Source organism: Rhinoraja longicauda, chromosome 14 (assembly GCF_053455715.1).
Source record: "Rhinoraja longicauda isolate Sanriku21f chromosome 14, sRhiLon1.1, whole genome shotgun sequence".
Taxonomy (NCBI): Eukaryota; Metazoa; Chordata; class Chondrichthyes; order Rajiformes; family Arhynchobatidae; genus Rhinoraja; species Rhinoraja longicauda.
In genome coordinates, this window is record NC_135966.1 from 11631097 (window position 1) to 11656794 (window position 25698).

A 25698-nucleotide genomic window follows, 5' to 3' on the forward strand; every position below is an offset into this window, starting at 1 on the left:
CCTTGGGAGTTTGTTTTTTATTGATACGTAAGAGAGTTGACTGTGGTGTTTTATTCATTTACATTGAGTCATAGAGCACTGAATAGGCCCTTTGGTCCAACATGCCTATGCCAACCAAGGTGTATGCCACCAACACCAGTCCCACCTGCCCGCGTTTGACCAATATCACTCTCAACCGTTCCTATCTAAATGCCTTTGTAATTGTTGTCATTTGCAAAAGGAAAACCAAAAAGGCATATTGAACCAGAGATTAACCAATTTATTACAAATGTCATGGTGAGGAAAGGAATATGAATAGGAAAAAACAGACAAACTAAAAAAAAAGAAATTTATAATGGAGCTGGAATTAGATTATTACTTTTCCCTTGGGCAAAGTAAACACTTGTCAAATTCTAACTATTTTGCAAACTAAACAATTAATGCTGCATAGCAAGAAATGAAATTGCTATGTTGGAGTGGGACCTTCTCTTGAACTGACACGTTATAGAGCCGTGCAACACATTTTGAAGCTCCTTCCACCCCAGTATTAAATTGACTCCTGAATGAAAAAGCATTTTGGTCCAGAGATTGCAAGAGACATTACAGAATTTTGAATTTGAATTAAATATGGATTTTCTTTTCCCAACATTGCACTGAACTCTTTCTGCAGATAAATGCATAATGGTCTATTTACATCTTCTTGAAGAAATACTTTCTGGTGGTCCCTACATCCAGCTCACAGAAACATCATACTTGAACAATTCCTTCCTGCATAATGGTGGAAGTGCAGTACAAGGCAGAGGCAAAGCCTTTCAATGTAATGCCGATGAGCAAAACCATCAAAAATGATGGAGTTTCGAATTCCAACCTGTACACATTGCATCTTCCACCTCTGAAATGGAACTTCTTAATGCGGCAATAAAAGCAGAAATTTAAGAACGTGTTGTTTCAGTTACTCCCCAAAATCGTAGGAATCAGAAGAGTCACAATTATTATTGGTGGCGGGAAGTCAGTCTTTAATCCAATTGTACGCCGGGGACTCTGTTCCGAGTTCAGAACGTGGAGACACATTCCATTCTCACAGACCTTTAGAAAACCGAAATAAGAGCAAAAACTCCATACAATAAGGCACAAGGATATGCGACCAGTAACTGTTGCCCTTCCATGGCCAAGGCAGAGATAAAGATTTTAGAAGCTGACAAACTGCACCAGCCAATAATGAGGGCAGCAATGATTATGCCCAGCATACCTCTGAAGAAGAAAAAAAAAGAAAATATCAATATTAGGATTTCATGTCATTTATTTTTAAAATACCTTTCTGAATCAGACAACATTCTTATTAAGAACACTAAACATGTATTTCCAAGTAATATGTTAATTTTCTTGCCATGATCCTGAGACGGTAGGGAGATTGCACGCACGTTCTCCCCATGACCTGCATGGGTTTCCTCCCACACTCCAAAGACCACAGATTTGTAGGTTCATTGGCTTGGTATAATTGTAAATTGGCCCTAGTGCATGAAGGATACTGTATGTGTGCGGGGATTACTGGTCGGCATGGACCCAGTGGGCAGAAGGGCCTGTTGCACGCCGTATCTATAAACTTGGAAGAATTCAAATCAGTCAGGCAAGTTATGCCATCCAGTCTAAATCCAGCAGATGGCAGTACAGTCATTGCACACAGGAGCACCAACGCCTTTCATTTTGCACTTTAATAAAAATTAGTTAAGACCCAAAGAAATGGTAATAGGTCTGGTGCGACTTCTGAAAAAGATAAGACACTAAACGCTGGCGTAGCTCAGCAGGTCAGGCAGTACCTCTGGAGAAAATGGACATGTGAAGCTTCGGTTCAGGACCCTTCGAGTCTGTGATATAGACCAGCATTTGCAGTTCCTTTTAATTACATTAAAATCTTAACTGAAATGCCTCATGAATTTCTTGTTTTAAACCAGAGGCATAAACTCAAAGCTGACTCTCACAAGTTATTAATCAAAATTCATAAATTACTCAAGCCTCCTAGTATATAGTGTACAAATTTGACAGTCAGATCAACCACCCTTTATACACCGTGCCCAGTTCATTGCTGCAGCAGGTCAACATTAGTTTGCATTTAATATCAGTCCATCTATGCCACCTGGTTTGTGCCACTGAATACACTTTCGACACGAGGAAAACTCCGCACTGTTGACCAGACGTTTGGCACAGAGATGCTAAGATTCCTGCCATTCAACTCAGATTAAAAGTGGTATATAATTATGATTTTTTATGAATAATCTAATACACTTCTTTCTAGTCTGGTTCTCACTGGAGCACCATCACATTAACAGTTGGCTGTGTGTCAACAAAATCGCACTTGATGTGTAGGATTGAACTGCAGATGCTGGCATATACTAAAGATAGACACAAAATGCTGGAGTAACTCAGCGGGTCAGGCCCCACTTGAATTCTGTGTGCCTGTCATTTAGTGCCAGCTCGCCACATGTACACAACTCAGACAACTCCTGAACTATATTTTATGTCGGGGCAAAAGCGGCCAAGTAGATACAGTCAGGCTTTTTCCTTTCATGCACAAGATCAAGCTGCACTGTTTGTGGGAGACACAACTGGAAGCCACGTAATTGGGAAACAGGCATGGTTTCCCAGCTCTTCCTAATGAGATTTATAATGTTAATCTGTGTTTAACCTGCACCTGATTAAATGGCAAACATAACTAGTAAACGGGGGGGGGGGATAGCATTTAGTCTATCCCAAAGGACCACCCAAACAAAGTCTTTTCGACCACTTTTTTTTTTAAATGCATGAAAATTTGTGGGAGACTTTATTTTGTGCTTCTGTAAAAGCTTTTCTACTTTCAGGAATAGAGGCCTAGACTACTTTCTAAATGGGGTGAAAATCCACAAATCAGAGGTGCAAAGGGGATTTCCAAAAAGTTAATCTGCAAGTCGAATCGGTAGTAAAGAAGGCAAACACGATGCTAGCATTTATTTCAAGAGGGCTAGTATACAAAACAGGGATGTAATGCTGAGGCTCTATAAGGAGCTGGTCAGGCCACATTTGGAGTATTCTGAGGAATTTTGAGGAAGGCTCTGGAGAGTGTCCAGAGGAGGTTTACACGAATGATCCTGGGCACTCCAGAGTGGTTAACATATGATGACCATTTGACGGCACTGGACCTATACTCACTGGAGTTTAGAAGAATGAGGGGAGACCTAAATGAAACGTACCGAACAGTGAAAGGCTTGGATAGAGTGGATGTGGAGAGGATGTTTCCACTAGTGGGAGAGTCTAGGACTAGATGTCATAGCCTCAGAATTAAAGGACATTCCTTTAGGAAGACGAGGAGAAATTTCTTTAGCCAGAGGCTGGTGAATCTGTGGAATTCTCTGCCACAAAAGGCTGTAGAGGCCGTCAACGGATTTTTTTAAGACAGCGATAGATAGATATCTTGATTAGTACGGGTGTCATGGGCTATGGGGAGAAGACAGGAGAATGGGGTTAGGGGGCATAGATCAGCCATGATTGAATGGCAGAGTAGACTTGATGGGCCGAATGGCCTAATTCTGCGCTTACCACTTATGACCTTCATGGCCAACTCAATCCAGAAGTTGCTAATATATGTAACTGAGGAACATAACATACAGTAATGCAAATACAAAAGTATTTACTCAGTTCACACCACCTCAAGCAGTTATGTTTTGCACACAATGACTTATCATTAAATGTGCATATAAGTAAAGGATATATTATAGCCTTAGAGGGAGTACAGAGAAGGTTCACCAGATTGATCCCTGGGATGGCAGGACTTTCATATGAAGAAAGACTGGATCGACTAGGCTTATAGTCGCTGGAATTTAGATGACTGAGGGGGGGATCTTATAGAAACATATAAAATTCTTAAGGGGTTGGAGAGGCTAGATGCGGGAAGATTGTTCCCGATGTTGGGGAAGTCCAGAACCAGGGGTCACAGTTTAAGGATAAGGGGGAAGTCTTTTAGGACCGAGATGAGAAAACATTTCTTCACACAGAGTGGTGAGTCTGTGGAATTCTCTGCCACAGAAGATAGTTGAGGCCAGTTCATTGGCTATATTTAAGAGGGAGTTAGATGTGGCCCTTGTGGCTAAAGGGATCAGGGGGTATGGAGAGAAGGCAGGTACAGGTTACTGAGCTGGATGATCAGCCATGATCATATTGAATGGCGGTGCAGGCTCGAAGGGCCGAATGGCCAACTCCTGCACCTATTTTCTATGTTTCTATGCACACTATTATAGAACAGAACTATCCACTTGAAGGAACAAATACATTTTTTTGAACCAGCATTAGCAATCACAATAAAACTAAAATAGGACTTGGTTCCTCAGACTAATTTAAGAATGCTTCTCAGACTAATTTAAGAATGCTTCTCAGACTAATTTAAGCTGGCACCAAAACCTATTTAATCAATGATCGTGGAACATGATCTTTGGAAATTTGCATTAAAATGTCCACACTTCAATCAGAATGAGTACTTACTGCAAGGAGCAAATCACAGCAAAACCTGACAGGATAATCATGGGAAGAAGACAGTAGCCGAGGACGCTGGCCACACATCCAAAGGAGACACCGGTCATACTCATCAGGTTCAAAAGACAGTACATACCAAGACACCCAATAGCACTGATACCATACACATAGCCAAACTGGATCTTTCCAACCTAGAATGAAAAATAAAGATTCTCAGATAGAGAAATCTATCTGATAACACCACAAAGAAAAATGCTACGTTAATTTGAGACAATATAAACAATAGTGTAACATTTTATACAAAAAAAATCAGTATTTGAACATTTCATAAATACCTACTTCCTGCATGCCTTCCTTCCCTCCCTCACCCTCTTCCACCTGTACCCCTCCCTCCCTCACCTTCTTCCACCTGTATCACTCCCTCCCTCCTCCACCTGTATCCCTCCCTCCCCCTTCCACCTGTACCCCTCCCTACCCCTTCTGCATGTGCCCTTCCCCCTTCCACTTGTACCCCTCCCTCCCCCTTCCACCTGTACCCCTCCCTCCCCTTCCACCTGTACCACCCCTCCCCCTTCCACCTGTATCCCTCTTCCACCTGTACCCCTCCCTCTTCCACCTGTTACCCCTCCCTCTTCCACCTGTACCCCCTCCCTCTTCCACCTGAACCCCTCCCCCTTCCACCTGTATCCCTCTTCCACCAGTACCCCTCCCTCTTCCACCAGTACCCCTCCCTCTTCCACCTGAACCCCTCCCTCCCTCTTCCACCTGAACCCCTCCCTCTTCCACCTGAACCCCTCCCTCTTCCACCTGTAACCTCCCTCCCTCTTCCACCTGTAACCCCCCTCCCCTTCCACCTGTAACCCCCCTCCCCCTTCCACCTGAACCCCTCCCTCTTCCACCTGTACCCCTCCCTCTTCCACCTGTACCCCTCCCTCTTCCATCTGTACCCCTCCCTCTTCCACCTGTACCCCTCCCCCTTCCACCTGAACCCCTCCCTCCCTCTTCCACCTGAACCCCTCCCTCCCCTTCCATCTGAACCCCTCCCCCTTCCACCTGAACCCCTCCCTCCCTCTTCCACCTGAACCCCCCCTTCCACCTGTTACCTCTCCCTCTTCCACATGAACCCCTCCCCCTCCACCTGAACCCCTCCCTCCCTCTTCCACCTGAACCCCTCCCCTTCCATCTGAACCCCTCCCCTTCCATCTGAACCCCTCCCCTTCCACCTGAACCCCTCCCTCTTTCACCTGAACCCCTCCCTCCCTCTTTCACCTGAACCCCTCCCTCTTCCACCTGAACCCCTCCCTCTTCCACCTGAACCCCTCCCTCTTCCACCTGAACCCCTCCCCTTCCACCTGAACCCCTCCCTCCCTCTTCCACCTGAACCCCTCCCCTTCCACCTGAACCCCTCCCTCCCTCTTCCACCTGAACCCCTCCCCCTTCCCCCTGAACCCCTCCCTCCCTCTTCCACCTGAACCCCTCCCCTTCCACCTGAACCCCTCCCCTTCCACCTGAACCCCTCCCTCCCTCTTCCACCTGAACCCCTTCCACCTGAACCCCTTCCGCCTGAACCCCTCCCTCTTCCGCCTGAACCCCTCCCCCTTCCATCTGAACCCCTCCCTCTTCCACCTGAACCCCTCCCTCTTCCACCTGAGCCCCTCCCTCCCTCCCTCCCTCTTCCACCTGTACCCCTCCCTCTTCCACCTGTACCCCTGCCTCTTCCACCTGAACCCCCCCTTCCATCTGAACCCCTCCCCCTTCCACCTGAACCCCTCCCTCTTCCACCTGAGCCCCTCCCTCCCTCTTCCACCTGTACCCCTCCCTCTTCCACCTGTACCCCTCCCTCTTCCACCTGTACCCCTCCCTCTTCCACCTGTACCCCTCCCTCTTCCACCTGTACCCCTCCCTCTTCCACCTGAACCCCTCCCCCTTCCACCTGAACCCCTCCCTCTTCCACCTGAACCCTCCCTCCCTCTTCCACCTGAACCCCTTCCTCTTCCACCTGAACCCCTCCCTCTTCCACCTGAACCCTTCCCTCCCCTTCCACCTGAACCCCTCCCTCTTCCACCTGTAACCTCCCTCCCTCTTCCACCTGTAACCCCCCTCCCCCTTCCACCTGTAACCCCCCTCCCCCTTCCACCTGAACCCCTCCCTCTTCCACCTGTACCCCTCCCCCTTCCACCTGAACCCCTCCCTCCCTCTTCCACCTGAACCCCTCCCCCTTCCACCTGAACCCCTCCCTCCCTCTTCCACCTGAACCCCCCCTTCCACCTGTTACCTCTCCCTCTTCCACATGAACCCCTCCCCCTCCACCTGAACCCCTCCCTCCCTCTTCCACCTGAACCCCTCCCCTTCCATCTGAACCCCTCCCCTTCCACCTGAACCCCTCCCTCTTTCACCTGAACCCCTCCCTCTTCCACCTGAACCCCTCCCTCTTCCACCTGAACCCCTCCCCTTCCACCTGAACCCCTCCCTCCCTCTTCCACCTGAACCCCTCCCCTTCCACCTGAACCCTTCCTCCCTCTTCCACCTGAACCCCTCCCCCTTCCCCCTGAACCCCTCCCTCCCTCCCTCTTCCACCTGAACCCCTCCCCTTCCACCTGAACCCCTCCCCTTCCACCTGAACCCCTCCCTCCCTCTTCCACCTGAACCCCTTCCACCTGAACCCCTTCCGCCTGAACCCCTCCCTCTTCCGCCTGAACCCCTCCCTCTTCCGCCTGAACCCCTCCCCCTTCCATCTGAACCCCTCCCTCTTCCACCTGAACCCCTCCCTCTTCCACCTGAGCCCCTCCCTCCCTCCCTCTTCCACCTGTACCCCTCCCTCTTCCACCTGTACCCCTGCCTCTTCCACCTGAACCCCCCCCTTCCATCTGAACCCCTCCCCCTTCCACCTGAACCCCTCCCTCTTCCACCTGAGCCCCTCCCTCCCTCTTCCACCTGTACCCCTCCCTCTTCCACCTGTACCCCTCCCTCTTCCACCTGTACCCCTCCCTCTTCCACCTGTACCCCTCCCTCTTCCACCTGTACCCCTCCCTCTTCCACCTGAACCCCTCCCCCTTCCACCTGAACCCCTCCCTCTTCCACCTGAACCCTCCCTCCCTCTTCCACCTGAACCCCTTCCTCTTCCACCTGAACCCCTCCCTCTTCCACCTGAACCCTTCCCTCCCCTTCCACCTGAACCCCTCCCTCTCCTTCCACCTGAGCCCCTCCCTCTTCCACCTGTACCCCTCCCTCCCTCCCTCTTCCACCTGAACCCCTCCCTCCCCTTCCACCTGAACCCCTCCCTCCCCTTCCACCTGAACCCCTCCCTCCCCTTCCACCTGAACCCCTCCCTCCCCTTCCACCTGAACCCCTCCCTCCCCTTCCACCTGAACCCCTCCCTCCCCTTCCACCTGAACCCCTCCCTCCCCTTCCACCTGAACCCCTCCCTCCCCTTCCACCTGAACCCCTCCCTCCCCTTCCACCTGAACCCCTCCCTCCCCTTCCACCTGAACCCCTCCCTCCCCTTCCACCTGAACCCCTCCTTCCCCTTCCACCTGAACCCCTCCCTCCTCTTCCACCTGAACCCCTCCCTCCCCTTCCACCTGAACCCCTCCCTCTTCCACCTGAACCCCTCCCTCCCCTTCCACCTGAACCCCTCCCTCTTCCACCTGAACCCCTTCCCCTTCCACCTGAACCCCTCCCCTTCCACCTGAACCCCTCCCTCCCCCTTCCACCTGAACCCCACCCTCTTCCACCTGAACCCCTCCCCCTTCCACCTGTATCGCCCCTTCAGCTTGACATTTCACTCTTCATTCCTTATTTAATACCCTTTTGTCTCCATCTCATCTCCAGCTTTTGTCACCATCTCCACTAATCTGCCAATCATCCCCATCTTCTCACCTATAACTTGCCTTGCTTTGTCCCACCTCTTTTTTTCCCGCTTTCTCTCTCTTATTTCCCCCCTCCCCTCTTCAATCAGTCTAAAGAAGGGTCTTGAACCGAAACATCACTTGTCCATTTTCCTCCACAGATGCTGCCCGACCCGCTGAGTTCTTCCAACACTATCTTTGCTCATATTGCCAATGCTTCATCTTTTCCTCTTAAAAAATATTTGCCGGAATTATCAATTCCAATAACATTTCCTGAACAATGTTGTCACAAAAACCTCTGCCCGTTACATTCCTCTAAAGTATTTTCAATTCTATTTAAAATATGCCTGATATTTGCTGCTATTGCATTAAAATATTTCCTTTAAAAGATTCCAGACAATACTATGTCATTTAGTACCAAAGAACTGATGTTGACAAGTCGTGTTTAAACAAGGGTCACTACATGCCAATCAGTAACACTTGGTTAGTTAGCCTCAGAATTCAAAATAAACTTATTTAGATTAATACGCCACTTTTAACCTCCATCTCGCAATATACACCATATTGGGTATATTCTTTAATGTTTTTAGACTAGGTTTGTTAAAGCATGGAATCTATACAATTTACCAACGATTTCTATTAATGCAACTAAGCATTGAACAAGATTACAGTGGTATAAACACCAACTTCCACTTAACTTCTACCTTTAACATAGGAAGACATCTCATTGCATGTCACAGGAATGAGATCAAACAAGATTTGCAACTCTGCCACAAAGAAAACAAGAAAAAACGACTGGGGGGAAAAAAACCCAAATAAGCTTACTCTGTGGAGAGAGAAGGCAAACAAGAAGACAAAAGGTACAGAGGAACAGTGCGAATGAGGAGCATCATAAAAATGCCAACTGTAGAAGTGGCTACAGAAATTGGGAAGAGCAAGACCATGCGAAGATTTGAAAGCAAAAGATGTCATTGTCAAAATCAATGTGGTACAAATAGGGAACCAAGTTTGGTCAACCAGCCGAGTAAAATGGGGCCCAGAACATAGTTGAGTAAGTTGTGGCTGTTTGGGTTTGTGTAAGACTACACAGCCAATGTATCATTACAATAGGAGAATCTTGAGGTAACTATATTTTCAGCAGCAAGGGGAGACAAGACCAGAGATGGAATGATGTTGAATGGCTGGCATAGCAGTGACACAAACAACTTCGGATTGTGAACACATCAAATAGGTTGCTATCAGAGTGGCTCAGTCTTATTCAATGCACAAAGAAAGGTCTAGTCTCTTTGGAATGTGTCAAGCACCAAAGACAATGCACACTTATCTAACTGTGGTGCATTTCTATTCATCCAATAATGGATGCCGGAAAAACCGCTCTTCACTTATTCGGGTGCAAATCAATGCAATGTTAAATTGGTGTCATCTGCAAAATACTAGGCATTACATACCAGTAATAATGTAGCTCCAAATGCCAAACAGAACACCATGGGTCCAGCCAAATCAGTCTCATTCATAATGGACCCGTCTGCCACTTTGAGCGGATGGAGGACAGTCAGTGTCTTCTGCCAGATGTGATCAAAGTTTATACCCAGTTCTAAAAAGTTAAATAAAATTGAAGAGGAAAATTAAAAGCAAATCAGCTTCATCGACCCAATAAAGTTGCCAAATAATTTGACTACTATTTCAATAAAGGTATATATTTTGTAAAATGAAGTTTTGAATAGAAATATTTCATATTTTGATTTCCTTGCTCTATTTTTGTTCTGAATATTATGTCTGTAGAGTTACAATTCAATGCATTTTATTTACCTATAAAACGCGAGCGTTTACATAATTTGATATGTTCATAAGTGATAGGAACATTTGGCCCATCAAGTCTACTCCGTCAATCGATCATGGTTGATCTATCAATCCCTCCTAACCCCATTCTCCTGCCTTCTCCCCTCAACCCCTGACATCCGATATTCAGGATTTCTTTTTACTGAACATTATAGAAAATTAAATAGACAGTAGTAATCGTAATATCTATAATATTGCAGGCCCATAGAGGCTGAAAGGCAACAGGTTTGATGCCTGGCAGTAGCATAACAACTGTTTTGGACTGGCGCATTATTTAGGTTCTGCAATTAATTGGAAGTGGACCTGGACACAATGACAAAGACATCGGGAAGAAGGTATAGGAGTCTAAAAAACATGGCATCCAGATTCAGGAATAGCTTCTTCCCAAGGACCATCAGGCTATTGAGCACTACGAACTCCAACTAAACTATGAACTGATTGGTTGCACAAGGAACTTTGGGCTGTGATTGTATTTTGGACTATATTGGATTATTTTATTTACTGAATTGACTATTGAGCACTATGTTTACAGAAGATAGACACAAAATGCTGAAGTACCTCAGCAGGACTGTCTAAAGAAGGGTCTCGACCTGAAACGTCACCCATTCCTTCCCTCCAGAGATGCTGCCAGTCTTGCTGTTACTCCAAGATTCTGTGTCTATCTGTGGTGTAAACCTGCACCTGCAATTGCAGTTCCTTCCTACACACTATGTTTACAAATCCTGTTAAGCTGTTGCAATTAAGAATTTCATTGTTCTGTTTCATTGTTCTGGAGGAGAGGGTGCTGCACCAATGCAGGAGAGGTTTGGTTCCAATGGGTCCACTTGGTCCAGTATGACAATAAAACACTCTTGACTCTAGACTGTTGACTAATGGATCCAATTCCTTTCTTATCAATTAATTGAGAGTGGGCAATGGTTGCCTTTTAAAACAAAGCTGTACATCTCCAGAAATTAAAAGTGGAAAGGTAAAGAATAATTTCAGGAGCGATTTGGATGATTAACTTTTTACAGCACTTTTCTGCCTCTAAACAGACATCGGCAGGTCTATGACATGCTTCACATTTTCTCCTTGATTCATTATTCCCAAGACTTAATTGAGATTCGAATGCGAGAAACACAGCTGATATCTTAAATAAAAGCAACTAGAACATCTGAAATACAAATACACTGTTTAAAGAGTTGGGAATCTTAACAACAGAATTCTAAGTAGACCTATAATGAGCGTTTGTTGGCACTGGGCCTGTACTCGCCTGAGTTTAGAAGAATAAGGGGGGACCTCATTGAAACATCCAGAATGGTGAAAGGCTTGGATAGAGCGGAAATGGAGAGGATGTTTCCACCAGTAGGAGAGTCTAGGGCTAGAGGTCATAGCCTCAGAATTAAAGAGCGTTCTTTTAAGAAGGAAATGAGAAGGAATTTCTTTAGTCAGAAGGTGGTGAATCTGTGGAATTCTTTGCCACCGAAGGCTGTGGAGGCCAAGTCAGTGGATATATTTAAGGCAGAGATTCTTGATTTGTACGGGTGTAGAGGGAAGAGGTAGATCAGCCATGATTGAATGGCGGAGTAGACTTGATGGGCTGAATGGCCTAATTCCACACCTATCGCTTATGATCTTATGACCACATGTTACATTCAAAGTATGCCCCAAAATATTGCCAGAGCTGCGATTTTACCTTCCAATAATGGAGCTTCATCTTCAAAGCTGTTACTGTACACTGACTGTGAAGAGCTTGGTGTGAAGGTTGGCGTTGGCTGGAAGATCTGTCCTGTGTACGGTTGTTGTGGCCCTGGTGGTTGAAAATACCCAGCTTGCTGTGTGTTACTGTCATATTGCCTGCATACAAAGAACAATAAAAACGTTAGATTTCCTGGTTATGCTCATCGGTTTCTGTCCAATGTACTGATCAAGCTGATCTTGGGCACTTCCCTTGATTCTTCCCATGATGGAATAAAACAAAGTCTCCTTTCCTTATTAGACAATTCATATTCTGCATTCCTCCTCAACACCAGTGGCGCAGCGATAGAGATGCTGCCTTACAGCGCCCAGAGACCCGGGTGCAATCCTGACTACAGGTGTTGTCTGTATGGAGTTTGTACGTTCTCCCCAAACCTGCATGGATCTTCTACGGGATCTCCGGTTTTGCTGGAGTAACTCAGCGGGTCAGGCAGCATCTCAGGAGAGAAGGAATGGGTGACATTTCGGGTCGAGATCCTTCTCGAGACCCTTCCCGAGATATAATAGCAGCGCATTTGGAAGGCAGTGACAGGATCGGTCAATGTCAGCATTGATTTATGAAGGGGAAATCATGCTTGACTAATCTTCTGGAATATTTTGAGGACGTAACAAGTAGAATGGATAAGGGAGAGCCAGTGGATGTGGTGTATCGGGACTTTCAAAAACCCTTTGATAAGGTCCCACACAAGAGATTAATGTGCAAAATTAGAGCACATGGTATTGGGGGTAGGGTATTAACATGGATAGAGTACTGGTTGGCAGACAGGAAGCAAAGAGTAGGAATTAACGGGTCCTTTGGGAAGATAGGAATGCTCGGTGAACTTTTGTAACTTAGTCAGTACCATAATGTGTGACAGCACACAAAATGTGGTGACAAATGTGGCCGCACATTTCCACACTGTATCATTCTATTATTTTCAGAACCAAACATTTCATTTCTCCAACAGGATTACCTTGTTCAAATGCCTTTAAATGTTTTCTTTGCATGAGTAGTTTGTGATTTTTTTCTCCAGTAGCAGAGATATTTTCTAGCCCTGTTGACTTTTGAACTAAAAGATCAACAAGAGACCCAAACCTCCTCGCCTGTACTAATAAATGACATACAGCACGGAAACAGTTCCTTTTGTCCACCCAGTCCACATCGATCACCCATTCCTTCTAGTTCATCCCACTTTCTCATCCATTCACCTACACACAGGGGGCAATTTACAGAGGTAACCTTCAAACCAACATGTCTTTGGGACGTGGGAGAAAAATGAAGCAACTGGAGGAAATACACATGGTCACAGGGTGAACGTGCAAACTCCACATGACATGACAGCACAAGAGAGTAGGACCAATAGACAATAGGTGCAGGGGTAGGCCATTCGGCCCATCGAGCCAGCACCGCCATTCAATGTGATCATGGCTGATCATCCACAATCAGTACCCCGCTCCTGCCCCCTCCCCGTACCCCCTGACTCCGCTATCGTTAAGAGCTCTTTCTAACTCTCTTTTGAAAGTATCCAGAGAATTGGCCTCCACTGCCTTCTGAGGCAGAGAATTCCACAGATTTACAACTCTATGAGTGAAAACGTTTTTCCTCATCTCCGTTCTAAATGTCCTACCCCTTATTCTTAAACTGTGGTTCTGGACTCCCCCAACAATGGGATCATGTTTCCTGCCTCTAGCATGTCCAATCCCTTAATAATCGTATATGTTTCAATAAGATCCCCTCTCATCCTTCTAGATTCCAGTGTATACAAGCCCATCGAACCTGGAGGAAGCAGTTCCACCAGCAGCGGCACTGGCTGCCCTAAATGACAAGATTCTTGGGGAGCTTGGAGCTTCCTGCCCCTCACGCACTCACCTGTTCTGGTGCGGATCTCCTGCAGCATTGTAATCAGACGCTTGCCCTTGGTCGTCAATGCTATAACTTGATTGGAAGAAATCTGTGTTGAAATTATTGAACTCGGCCATCGTAAATATTTACTGTAAGAAAAATGGTAAAAGAAAATTACCTAAAATATCTCCAACAACTTCTCAAAGGGGAATAAAATCAATTAACAGATTATTTTTGATCATTCAAAACCGAGAAATATCTTGTCCAGGACGATGCAAACAACAATAAATTGCCGATGTAAACGAACATGAAACATTATTTAACAACACTGCTTCAGCCAATAAATTGGAGATTGGGTAGTCATTTTCATGTGATCTGGGCATCATTGGCAAGGGCGGTATTTATCACCCGTCCTTAATTGCTCTTGGAGTGTAAACTCTGTTTTTGAACTGCAGCTCTCTTTGTGGTAAAGGTTCTCATTCAGCGCTGTCATGTTGGGCATCTTGGGCATGAAGGGGGAATTCATTGCCTCTTTTCAAGACAAGATGGCACAATGTGGAATGGGGGACCAGTGGGCCCTGCAGCCTTTGTCCAGGTCTTGGTGGCGGTCTTGATGATGCCATCAGGGTGCCCTAAACAAGTCAACACAATGCATTTTGCAGATGCAAGCACTCTTTTGCAGTAGAGTGAAAGGAATGAATGTTTGGGGTGGTGAATGGGGAAGCCTGATCAAGTGGGCTGCTTTGACCTAGATGGTGTTGATGGAGCCACCACTTATCCAGGCAAGCAGAGAATATTCCACGATGTTTATAACATGCTTTGTAGAAGGCTTTGGGGTGCCAAAGACAAATCAGTGACCATAGTATACCAGGCCTCAGGCCAGAGTATTTGTGTCCAGTTGAGTCCGTGGTCAATCATGGTGCACATGACGTTGATGGTGGGCAGCTCAACAATGGCAATGACATTAAGTGTAAATGGTTGGAGCAGTCACTTATGGGAGATGGCCACTGCCTGGAATTTCTGTGGGCAGACATTATTTATGACTGATCAACCCATACCTGAATGTTGTATCATTTTTGCTCTATGCAAGCATGGGCTATTTCATTGGCTACGGAGTTCAGAGTGGAATGAATAGCATGCAATCAGCAAACATCCTAACTTCTGATCTTATGATAGTCTGAACGTCTTAACTTGATCACAAAAGAACAGCTGGAACTAATTCAGATTGTTTTTCAGGTCTGACGGAAGCATCAAATATTTCAAAATTGAGATATTTGAGCCAGTCTGATCCATAGCAATTCAGCTCAAGGAGCTGTGGCTTGGACTAAATCTATTCATGCAAGTTTTCCATTTAGCTCCTGATTCCAGCATCAGCGTCTCTTGCATCTCAAAACTTCCAATTAAATGTGTAGAGTGAGAGTGAGCTCTATTGTTTTACGATCACACCGCCATGGTTCTGGTTGATTACTGCGCAAACACCTCAGAAGTGGTTATCTTGCACAGGTCAGAGTGAGTAGAGTAGCGATTAAATTTTGAAATGGGCCTTTTTGACCAAGTTGAGATCGCATTGCTCAATCCCCTTTTTAAATGACTGAACATCGGGAGCAGCACGTGTGTTCGGTGGTAACATATTCCATTCCCTTATCGTCCTTGGATAAATATTGGTAGCAAAGTTTATTGAATTTTAGCGAGTTGATGATGTAGTGTATTTTGTCTCGTTTCATGGCAGTTAGTGCTCTGGGATGATGGGAGATTTGATGGCGTGATTTTGTGAATCTCCTTGTAAATTGCAATAAGTCAGCAATCTGCGGATGCTGGAATCTGCGGAGCTCTAGGGTATCCCATCCGAGAGAAGTCAGCATATTATTCACGCTTGATTTGCGTTTGTAGTCATTACATACATGAGAAGTAGAAGTAAACACCAAGAAATCTCAGGAGACACAAGGGACTGCAGATGCTGGAATCTTGAAGAAGGATCCCAGCCCAAAATATTGCCTATCCATGTCCTCCAGAGATGCTGCCTGACCGGGTAATCCAATACTTTGTGTTCTACACAAGATATCTCACACCAGCTGACATATATCCAGCACAGGTCTGAATGCAATGTTGCTCAAATCCCAAAACTCAGTCCCCCATCTGTGAAGCTGTAATTATGACAACCCCACAAAATGCTGGAGTAACTCAGTGGGTCAGGCAGCATCTCCGGAGAGAAGGCGTGGGTGACGTTTCGGGTCGAGACCCTTCTTCTGACTGATGTCTAAGAAGGGTCTCGACCCGAAACGTCACCCATTCCTTCTCTCCAGAGATGCTGCCTGACCCGCTGAGTTACTCCGGCATTTTGTGATACCTTCAATTTGTACCAGCATCTGCAGTTATTTTCCTACACCTGAATCATGTTAACAGTCATTAACCTTGTTCCATTGAACTTAGTTTCAAGTTCAATGCAAGACTGAGAGTGAAATTAAGAAATCAAAACAGCATTTTATCTTTCAAAATTGCATAATGCTACAACAAATACAATAACATATCACATTTAGATACACTTCACCTCAAGTGAATGGAAGTGAGAAAATTATTTCAAACTTCCAGCTAATTTCTGCATAAGCATCATAGTTAGAAACAAAACACTACAGGAACTCAGCGGTTCAGGCAGCAAACAGGGAGGGAATGGACAGGTGACATCTCAGGTCTGAAGAAGGGTCCTGACTGCTCAGGTGTGGAATTCTTCCGACAATGTGTTTTGCTCAAAAATCTAGCATCTGTAGCCGGTTGTGTCTTCACTTCGGCACTGATAGAAGTCAATCCAAATTTACATTCTACTCCAAACTGGTTTTGGCAACAGAAACAGTTTAAAAATAGAAAGACATGACATAACCACAATTTTGTTCTCAGCATCAAACATTTTAAACCACAAATAACACTGCCTTTCTGGAGTCTGAGAAATCTGATGGGTTTACAAATAAATGTCTTCAAACAGGCCAGTGAACACATACATTGGCAAGTTCCCTGGCCTAAAACAAAAACATGCCATCACGCGAATATAGACTTAAGAGTTTCAGTCGAAAGGCTCCAGTGAATGCAGTAAGGATGAGCTGTCCTGGCTCAGGATGCCAGCTGGGGGGGATGTGTGTGTGTGTGTGTGTGGGGGGGGATAGAGGGTGGGTGCGGGGGGTGGGGATAGAGGGTGGGGGGGGGGGTGGGGATAGAGGGTGAGGGGGGTGGGGATAGAGGGTGGGGAGGGGGAGTGGGGGGAGAGAGTGTGGGGTGGGAGAGAGAGAGTGGGGGGGGAGAGAGAGTGGGGGGGGGGAGAGAGTGGGGGGGGGGAGAGAGTGGGGGGGGGAGAGAGTGGGGGGGGGAGAGAGTGGGGGGGGGAGAGAGTGGGGGGGAGAGAGAGTGGGGGGGAGAGAGAGTGGGGGGGAGAGAGAGTGGGGGGGAGAGAGAGTGGGGGGGGGAGAGAGTGTGGGGGGGAGAGAGAGGTGGGGGGGGAGAGAGAGGTGGGGGGGGAGAGAGAGGTGGGGGGGGGAGAGAGAGGTGGGGGGGGGAGAGAGAGGTGGGGGGGAGAGAGAGGTGGGGGGAGAGAGAGGTGGGGGGGGAGAGAGAGTGGGGGGGGGGAGAGAGAGTGGGGGGGGGGAGAGAGAGTGGGGGGGGGAGAGAGAGTGGGGGGGGAGAGAGAGTGGGGGGGGGAGAGAGAGGGGGGGGAGAGAAGAGAGTGGGGGGGGAGAGAGTGGGGGGGGAGAGAGTGGGGGGGGAGAGAGTGGGGGGGGAGAGAGTGGGGGGGGAGAGAGTGGGGGGGGAGAGAGTGGGGGGGGAGAGAGTGGGGGGGGAGAGAGTGGGGGGGGAGAGAGTGGGGGGGGAGAGAGTGGGGGGGGAGAGAGTGGGGGGGGAGAGAGTGGGGGGGGAGAGAGTGGGGGGGGAGAGAGTGGGGGGGGGAGAGAGTGGGGGGGGGAGAGAGTGGGGGGGGGAGAGAGTGGGGGGGGGAGAGAGTGGGGGGGGGAGAGAGTGGGGGGGGAGAGAGTGGGGGGGGAGAGAGAGTGGGGGGGGGGGAGAGAGAGTGGGGGGGGGAGAGAGAGTGGGGGGGGAGAGAGAGTGGGGGGGGGAGAGAGAGTGGGGGGGGGAGAGAGAGTGGGGGGGGGAGAGAGAGTGGGGGGGGGAGAGAGAGTGGGGGGGGGAGAGAGAGTGGGGGGGGGAGAGAGAGTGGGGGGGGGAGAGAGAGTGGGGGGGGGAGAGAGAGTGGGGGGGGAGAGAGAGTGGGGGGGGGAGAGAGAGTGGGGGGGGGAGAGAGAGTGGGGGGGGGAGAGAGAGTGGGGGGGGGAGAGAGAGTGGGGGGGGGAGAGAGAGTGGGGGGGGGAGAGAGAGTGGGGGGGGGAGAGAGAGTGGGGGGGGGAGAGAGAGTGGGGGGGGGAGAGAGAGTGGGGGGGGGAGAGAGAGTGGGGGGGGAGAGAGAGTGGGGGGGAGAGAGAGTGGGGGGGGGAGAGAGTGGGGGGGGGAGAGAGTGGGGGGGGGAGAGAGTGGGGGGGGGGAGAGAGTGGGGGGGGGGGGAGAGTGGGGGGGGGGGGGGGGGAGAGTGGGGGGGGGGGAGGAGTGGGGGGGGAGAGAGAGTGGGGGGGAGAGAGAGTGGGGGGGAGAGAGAGTGGGGGGGAGAGAGAGTGGGGGGGGAGAGAGTGGGGGGGGGAGAGAGTGGGGGGGGGGAGAGAGTGGGGGGGGGGAGAGGGTGGGGGGGGGGAGAGGGTGGGGGGGGGAGAGGGTGGGGGGGGGGAGAGGGTGGGGGGGGGGAGAGAGTGGGGGGGGGAGAGAGTGGGGGGGGGGGGAGAGAGTGGGGGGGGGGAGTGAGTGTGGGGGGGAGTGAGTGTGGGGGGGAGTGAGTGTGGGGGGGAGTGAGTGTGGGGGGGAGTGAGTGTGGGGGGGAGTGAGTGTGGGGGGGAGTGAGTGTGGGGGGGAGTGAGTGTGGGGGGGAGTGAGTGTGGGGGGGAGTGAGTGTGGGGGGGAGTGAGTGTGGGGGGGAGTGAGTGTGGGGGGGAGTGAGTGTGGGGGGGAGTGAGTGTGGGGGGGAGTGAGTGTGGGGGGGAGTGATGTGGGGGGGGAGTGAGTGTGGGGGGAGTGAGTGTGGGGGGGAGTGAGTGTGGGGGGGAGTGAGTGTGGGGGGGAGTGAGTGTGGGGGGAGGGAGTGTGGGGGGGGGAGAGAGTGGGGGGGGAAGAGAGTGGGGGGGGAAGAGAGTGGGGGGGGAAGAGAGTGGGGGGGGGGAAGAGAGTGGGGGGGGAGAGAGTGGGGGGGGGAGAGAGTGGGGGGGGAAGAGAGTGGGGGGGGAAGAGAGTGGGGGGGGAGAGAGTGGGGGGGGAGAGAGAGTGGGGGGGGAGAGAGAGTGGGGGGGGGAGAGAGTGGGGGGGGGAGAGAGTGGGGGGGGGAGAGAGTGGGGGGGGGAGAGAGTGGGGGGGGGAGAGAGTGGGGGGGGGAGAGAGTGGGGGGGGAGAGAGTGGGGGGGGAGAGAGTGGGGGGGGAGAGAGTGGGGGGGGAGAGAGTGGGGGGGGAGAGAGTGGGGGGGGAGAGAGTGGGGGGGGGAGAGAGTGGGGGGGGGAGAGAGTGGGGGGGGGAGAGAGTGGGGGGGGGAGAGAGTGGGGGGGGGAGAGAGTGGGGGGGGGAGAGAGTGTGGGGGGGAGTGAGTGTGGGGGGGAGTGAGTGTGGGGGGGAGTGAGTGTGGGGGGGGAGTGAGTGTGGGGGGAGGGAGTGTGGGGGAGAGGGAGTGTGGGGGGGAGGGGATCGGGGAAGAGTGGAGCGGAGGCCCAGCTGTTAGACGTGCAGTGAAAGAGACGACGTGGCCCCTGGCCTGGCCGCCTGTCAGGGCGATTACAGACCGAGCGAGGCGGCGCTGTCTGCGGTTGCCGTGCGCCCAGGGAGGGGAGAGGAGGAGGTGGGGTCCGCTGAGCTGCCGGTACCTGTCTGCGCCGCTGCCCGTGCCCCGGCTCCGCAACCACCACCACCGCCACCGCCGCTCCACCCGGCCCGTGCACCGCCGCGGACAGGAAGTCGCCGCCACTTCCGGCGCCAGGTGTCATGGCGGATGGCGGCCGGCGGGAGGGAGGAGTGTGTCGCAGCACGGAGCGCTGCGGCCGGCGAGGTGATTAAAGTCTTTCGAGGGTATGGGGGCGGTGGGATAAATTGTCAGCCACGGGTTCATGTCGCTTTCAGCCGCGGCAGGTTTTAAAAGCCCGCAGGTAAACCTTAAAACAGCAGAAACAGCAGCAGCAGCAGCAGCAGCAGCAGCAGCAGCTGCTGCTGGCGGCGGAGTACGCATGCGCTGGCATCCTGCCGCCACCACCACTGAGTGGCGGAAGTGATGTGGCTGCTGCAGCTGCCCACTCTGACAGCAATCAGTGCCTCGTTGGAACTGGACTGCAGACCTTGTCGTGTGCTCAACGAGCCAGCTCAGACAGTCAACACCAACAATGTAGAGTTCATGCACAGTTTTTAATTTGGGTTGTTTTTTTAAAATTAGCATTAAAGTTTATATTTGAAACTTCTAACAAAAAAAGACTTGGCCACTCCAGCTTCACATTCTGGAATCTCAACACTTAAATATTGTCTAAATGAAAGCAGACATTAGTGCAAAATGCCGACAGTACCCAGTCTGAAGAAGGGTCCCAACCCAAAACGTCCTATTTAAGATCCAAGTTAAGATCCTAACTGAATCTTAAGAAGGGTCTCGACCCGAAACGTCACCCATTCCTTCTCTCCCGAGATGCTGCCTGACCTGCTGAGTTACTCCAGCATTTTGTGAATAAGATCCTAAACATCCAAGTTAAGACATTCTGGCCTTCCACCACAGTGAGGAGGTGACTGGAGGAGACTCACAACAGATGTTTCTTTTTGTTTGGTGTTGGTTTATGATTGTGTGTGTTATTGCTTATTTTTATTGCTCTTATTGTTGGACTGTGGGTAATCTTTCATTTCACTGCACATTTATGTGTATGTGACAAATAAAATTGACTATTCAGACTGTCATCCCTAGACCTGATGAGTTCCTCCAGCACACTGTCATTGAGTCATACAGCGTGGAAACAGGCCCTTCGGCCAAACTAGTCCATGCCAACCAACATGCCCCATCTACACTAGTTGGACCTGCCTGCATTTGGCCCATATCCCTCTAAACATATGTGTAGGGAGGAAATGCAGATGCTCTAAACCTATCCTATCCATGTACTTGTCTAAATGTTTCTTAAATGTTGTGATAGTACCTGCCTCAACTACCTCCTCCAACCGTTTGACCAACTACCTTTTGTGTAAAAAAGTTACCCCTCAAGTTCCTATTAAATCTTTTCCCACTCATCTTAAACCTATGTTCTCGATTCCCCTACTTAGGGTAAAAGACTCTACATTTACCCTATCTATTCCTCTCATGATCTAATACACCTCTATAAGATCACCCCTCATCCTCATGCGCTCCAAGTGTAGGAGCCATTTATGCTTAATTTAGTTACTGTCATTGTATTACGACTATGTTTAATATTTCTAGTTTCTGTCTTTTTTGCATGCTTGTGGGTGTGATTTGATACATAATGGGGAGTGTCCACATGGGAGGAGACTAGCATAGCGACAGAGATTGTGGGTCAGTTTAGTCTCGGAGGATGGAGAGAATACAGTTTTTTGCCACACTCACGACTGCAACACTCACGACTGCAACACTCACGACTACCACACTCACGCCAGCCATACTCACGAAGACCACACGGTAACGACTACATGATTCTTACTGTATTGTTTGAAGAAGAAACAGTTGATAAGAACGAAAAGTTATGAATTACTCTTTTGATTTGTGTTACTTTAATAAAGACCAATTAATCAAGAAACAGCGTTTGTAAGATTTATTTTTTGTTATCTCAGAGTGCGATGTGTGCGTAAGCTATACCTCCATTCCATCCCCGAGCAGTAATGGCTATCGAAGTTGGACTTTGAGAAGGTATAGAAACTGCCATTACACCAAGGAATAAAGTCCTAGCCTGCTCAACCTCTCCCTGTCGCTCAGGCCTTCGAGTCATTGCAACATCCTTGTAAATCTTTTCTGCTTAACACCTTTCCGGCTCAACATCTTTCCTACAACAGACTGTCATATGTTGAAAGACTGGAGCGACTAGGCTTGTATACACTGGAATTTAGAAGGATGAGAGGAGATCTTATCGAAACGTATAAGATTATTAAGGGGTTGGACACGTTAGAGCCAGGAAACATGTTCCCAATGTTGGGGGAGTCCAGAACAAGGGGCCACAGTTTAAGAATAAGGGGTAGGCCATTTAGAACTGAGATGAGGAAAAACTTTTTCAGTCAGAGAGTTGTGAATCTGTGGAATTCTCTGCCTCAGAAGGCAGTGGAGGCTAATTCTCTGAATGCATTCCAGAGAGAGCTAGATAGAGCTCTTAAGGATAGCGGAGTCAGGGGGTATGGGGAGAAGGCAGGAACGGGGTACTGATTGAGAATGATCAGCCATGATCACATTGAATGGCGGTGCTGGCTTGAAGGGCCGAATGGCCTCCTCCTGCACCTATTGTCTATTCTCTAACCAAAACTTGCCTGAATCGGGCACTGCTCACAATAACAAGCGTGGACTGAACATGAAAAATGGTGCCAAACATGGCGCCTCTCGCACGCTGGCTCGGTAGACTATTTCTGTACAATTGCTAATTGGGGGTAGTACAGTGACACTCTACTAGACTGTTTGTAAGAACATAATTTCACTGTGCATTTGCGTTTCACATATGATGACAATAAGGCACCATTGAGAACTTCTTTCCAGACATTTTGAGGAGATTTCGCAGTGGAGCAGTATAATGAAGACACAAGAAACTGCAGAAGGCTCAAGCTTGATCAGAAGAAGGGTTGCGTCCCAAGCGTTGTCTGTCCAATCCCTCCACAGATGCCGCTGAGTTCCTCCAGCACTTCGTGTTTTGATCTAATATTTAAAGGATATGTCTCTACATGCTATGTCAATAAAACACAGAATATAAACATTGTTACCTTTGTTTGCAACTGCTTCACATTGTAATAAAATGGAAATTGCATTTTTACTCATTGTCAATGCGTATGTGGAATCAGCAACACAGATGAGAGCCATTTTGGTCCATCTTGTCCATGCCAGTGAGGGGATATATATCTACACTAATCTTCTTTGCCTGTATTAGTCCTGACAATTAAAAGTGCTAAAAAAATGTAGGACAATACTCAGTTTTGGCCCTGTTAATCCCCTTTCGGACTGCCTCAAATCTTATTAGTTAAAGGAACCAAAACTATGGGCCTACTCCTGTACTGTGTGAGAAAATCTCGTATTCAAGAGTGTCCAAACACAGACACAAAATGCTGGGGTAACGCAGTTGTAAATCAGCATCTGCAGTTCCTTCCTACACAGTGTCCAAACACAGATGCTCCTCTGTCTAGTTATCTCTACAGCGCACAGCCAAGGGGTGGTGATGGAGGCAGACACGATCATTGTGTTTGAGAGGCTTCATGCAGGGAATGGAGGGATACACATCATTGCAAGCAGATTAGTTTATCTTGGCATTAGGTTTGCCACAAACATTATGAATTGAAGGGCCTGTTCTTATGCTGTGCTTTTCTATGGCCAAGGCTCCCAAAAGTGCATTGGAAATGTGTGCCATTACCACCAGAAATGTTTGTTTTTTTTTGTCACTGAATGGTTGCAAGTGAAATTTATTTCAGGAGGAAAAAAAATCAAACACGTAGCACTGAGACAATAAACTCTCGCAGCTGTACAACATTGTTGGCCAAAAAAAGACAAAGTGTTGGAGTAACTCAGGCAGCATCTCTGGAGAACATGGATAGATGACGTTTCAGATCACGGCCCTCTTCAGACTGCTTTTCTTTGGCCAGTCTGCTTTTTCCTGCACGTTTGCACTGCCATCTCTTGGCGGATAAGCAAACTACATGACCTTCTCTTGCGAGCACTATTATGCAGTTAATCAAGGCATCGTACCAATGGCCTGATTGTAGCATTGATTTTACTCATCCTGAAGCTCCATTTATTTTTGCACCACAAATCTTTGGAATTGCTGTCTGTTAACAGGCTACCCGTGACTAATAGGATTAATACATTCCCAAGAACGCGGGAGATGACAGAGAGTGGCTGACATTGCCATGATTGAGTACAAAACATTGCTTGTGTGCTGACCTGGCATTTCAATTGCATAAGTAAGTACATTGAGGTCGAGCACGAGAGATAAAGAAATGCAAAATATGCAGCTACGAAGGAAATGCAGATTTTTTAAAAGTGCAAGACAGAGACACAACAAGGTAGATTGTGAGATCAGGAATTCATCTTTGGCATATGAGAAGTCCATTCAAGAGCATGATAATAGTGAGAAAGAAGCTATTTAGTTTAGTAATACAGCATGGAAACAGGCCCTTAGATCTACCGAATGCATACTGACCATTGATCACCTGTTCACGCGTTCTATGTTATTCCACTTTTGCATCCGCATCCTACACACTAGGAACAATTTACAGAGGTCAATTAACCTACAAACATACATGTCTTTGAGATGTGGGAGAAAACCCACATGCTCACAAAGAAGAAGGTGCAAACTCCAAGGTCAGGATCGAACCCGGGTCTCTGCCATTGTGAAGCAGCTGCTCTGCCGGCCGTACCACCCTTTTTATCATGTTCTTGAATCTGGTGGTACATGCTTTCAAGCTTTTGTATCAGAAGGAACTACAGATGCTGGTTTAAACCGAAGATAGACACAAAAAGCTGGAGTAACTCAGCGGGACAGGTAGCATCTCTGGAGAGAAGGAATGGGTGGCGTTTTGGGTCGAGACCCTTCTGAAAATATCTTGAGCTTTTGTATCTTCTGCCCAACGGGAGAGGGGAGAAGGAAAAATGACACGCCCGCCTGGTCGGATTCTGCACATTGCACATTTACCTCTGAAGCCACTGAACCAGACTGGAAGCTTGACATTCTGATTCCTGAGGGACTGCCTAATGGAAAACAATCTGTCTTCTATATTACAAACTACGGCTTTTCCATTACAGTGAATAAGGAAATGAGTCTGTACATGGGCAATTGCTTCCATTAACAATCTTTTTTTTATGAAAGAACATCTAAAGTGATTATTCAAACAATTCTTTGTATTTTGAATCCCAACATTAGGATTTGTAACCACTCTAGAAACCCATAAATAGTGAAATAAAATGTAAATGAAATTGAGATGTCACTTCTTACAAATAATAGTACATTTCTTTCACAGAAAACTACAATCAAAGAAAAGATTTTCAAGCCTCATAAATACTTCATTTAATAATTTATAGGTTGTGATTTGCTTGCCAAAATCCAAAACAGCTAAAGCAAGAGAGACAGATCAAAAAACAAAAGATTTTAATCTTTCAATGCTGAGGATGTGCTCTACAATGAAAAAATGCATTTTTAAAGAATACCCACTTACAGACAGACCTCCATTGCCACACCAGCATGAAGCCCCATTGACTGACTGGTGCATTTCCATTCACCTCAATAAGTTGTATGGCCTTCACCAAGAGTGCGGATAGGGCCTTGATTTAACATTTCGTTTGAAGGATCATTCCTCCAGATATCCACTTCTCCATCAGGAATGTCAGTCTAGATCTTTTTTGTCATAGGTTCATAAGAATTAAGCCATTTGGCCCATCGGGTCTACTCTACCATTCAATCATGGCTGATCTATCTTTCCCTCTTAACCCCATTCTCCTACCTTCTCCTCATAACCCCTGACACCTGCACCAATCAAGAATATATATTTTTTAATCTATTTTTTCCCCAAGTCACCAGAAGTGAAAACACTATCAACTTAAATCTTTAAGACTCAGCTATGGGTAACTGAAAAATATACAAGATGTCAACACAAATGTAAAAGACAAACATGCAATTTTACTTTATTTATTTTTTCATGGGGTGTTGGCGTCACTGATAACACCAGTGTTTATTATATATCTCTAA

The 25698-nt window shown here is 48.1% G+C and overlaps 1 protein-coding gene and 1 long non-coding RNA gene across 2 annotated transcripts; one reads left to right on the forward strand and one right to left on the reverse strand.

Annotated features, from left to right (window-relative positions):
• Positions 1 to 238: 238 nt before the first annotated feature.
• yipf5 (Yip1 domain family, member 5) lies at positions 239 to 19947 on the reverse strand. The gene is made up of 6 exons (XM_078411412.1): positions 19657 to 19947; positions 13753 to 13874; positions 11842 to 12002; positions 9776 to 9921; positions 4489 to 4670; positions 239 to 1230 (listed from the first exon to the last, which is right to left on the reverse strand). Exons 2-6 carry the CDS (start codon positions 13860 to 13862, stop codon positions 1068 to 1070), a joined length of 762 nt encoding a protein of 253 aa, XP_078267538.1. The 5' UTR covers positions 13863 to 13874; positions 19657 to 19947; the 3' UTR covers positions 239 to 1067.
• Positions 19769 to 22670, forward strand: LOC144600052 (uncharacterized). The gene is made up of 3 exons (XR_013548070.1): positions 19769 to 19838; positions 21602 to 21677; positions 22509 to 22670. It is a non-coding gene; the product is annotated as an uncharacterized LOC144600052 (long non-coding RNA).
• Positions 22671 to 25698: the final 3028 nt, after the last annotated feature.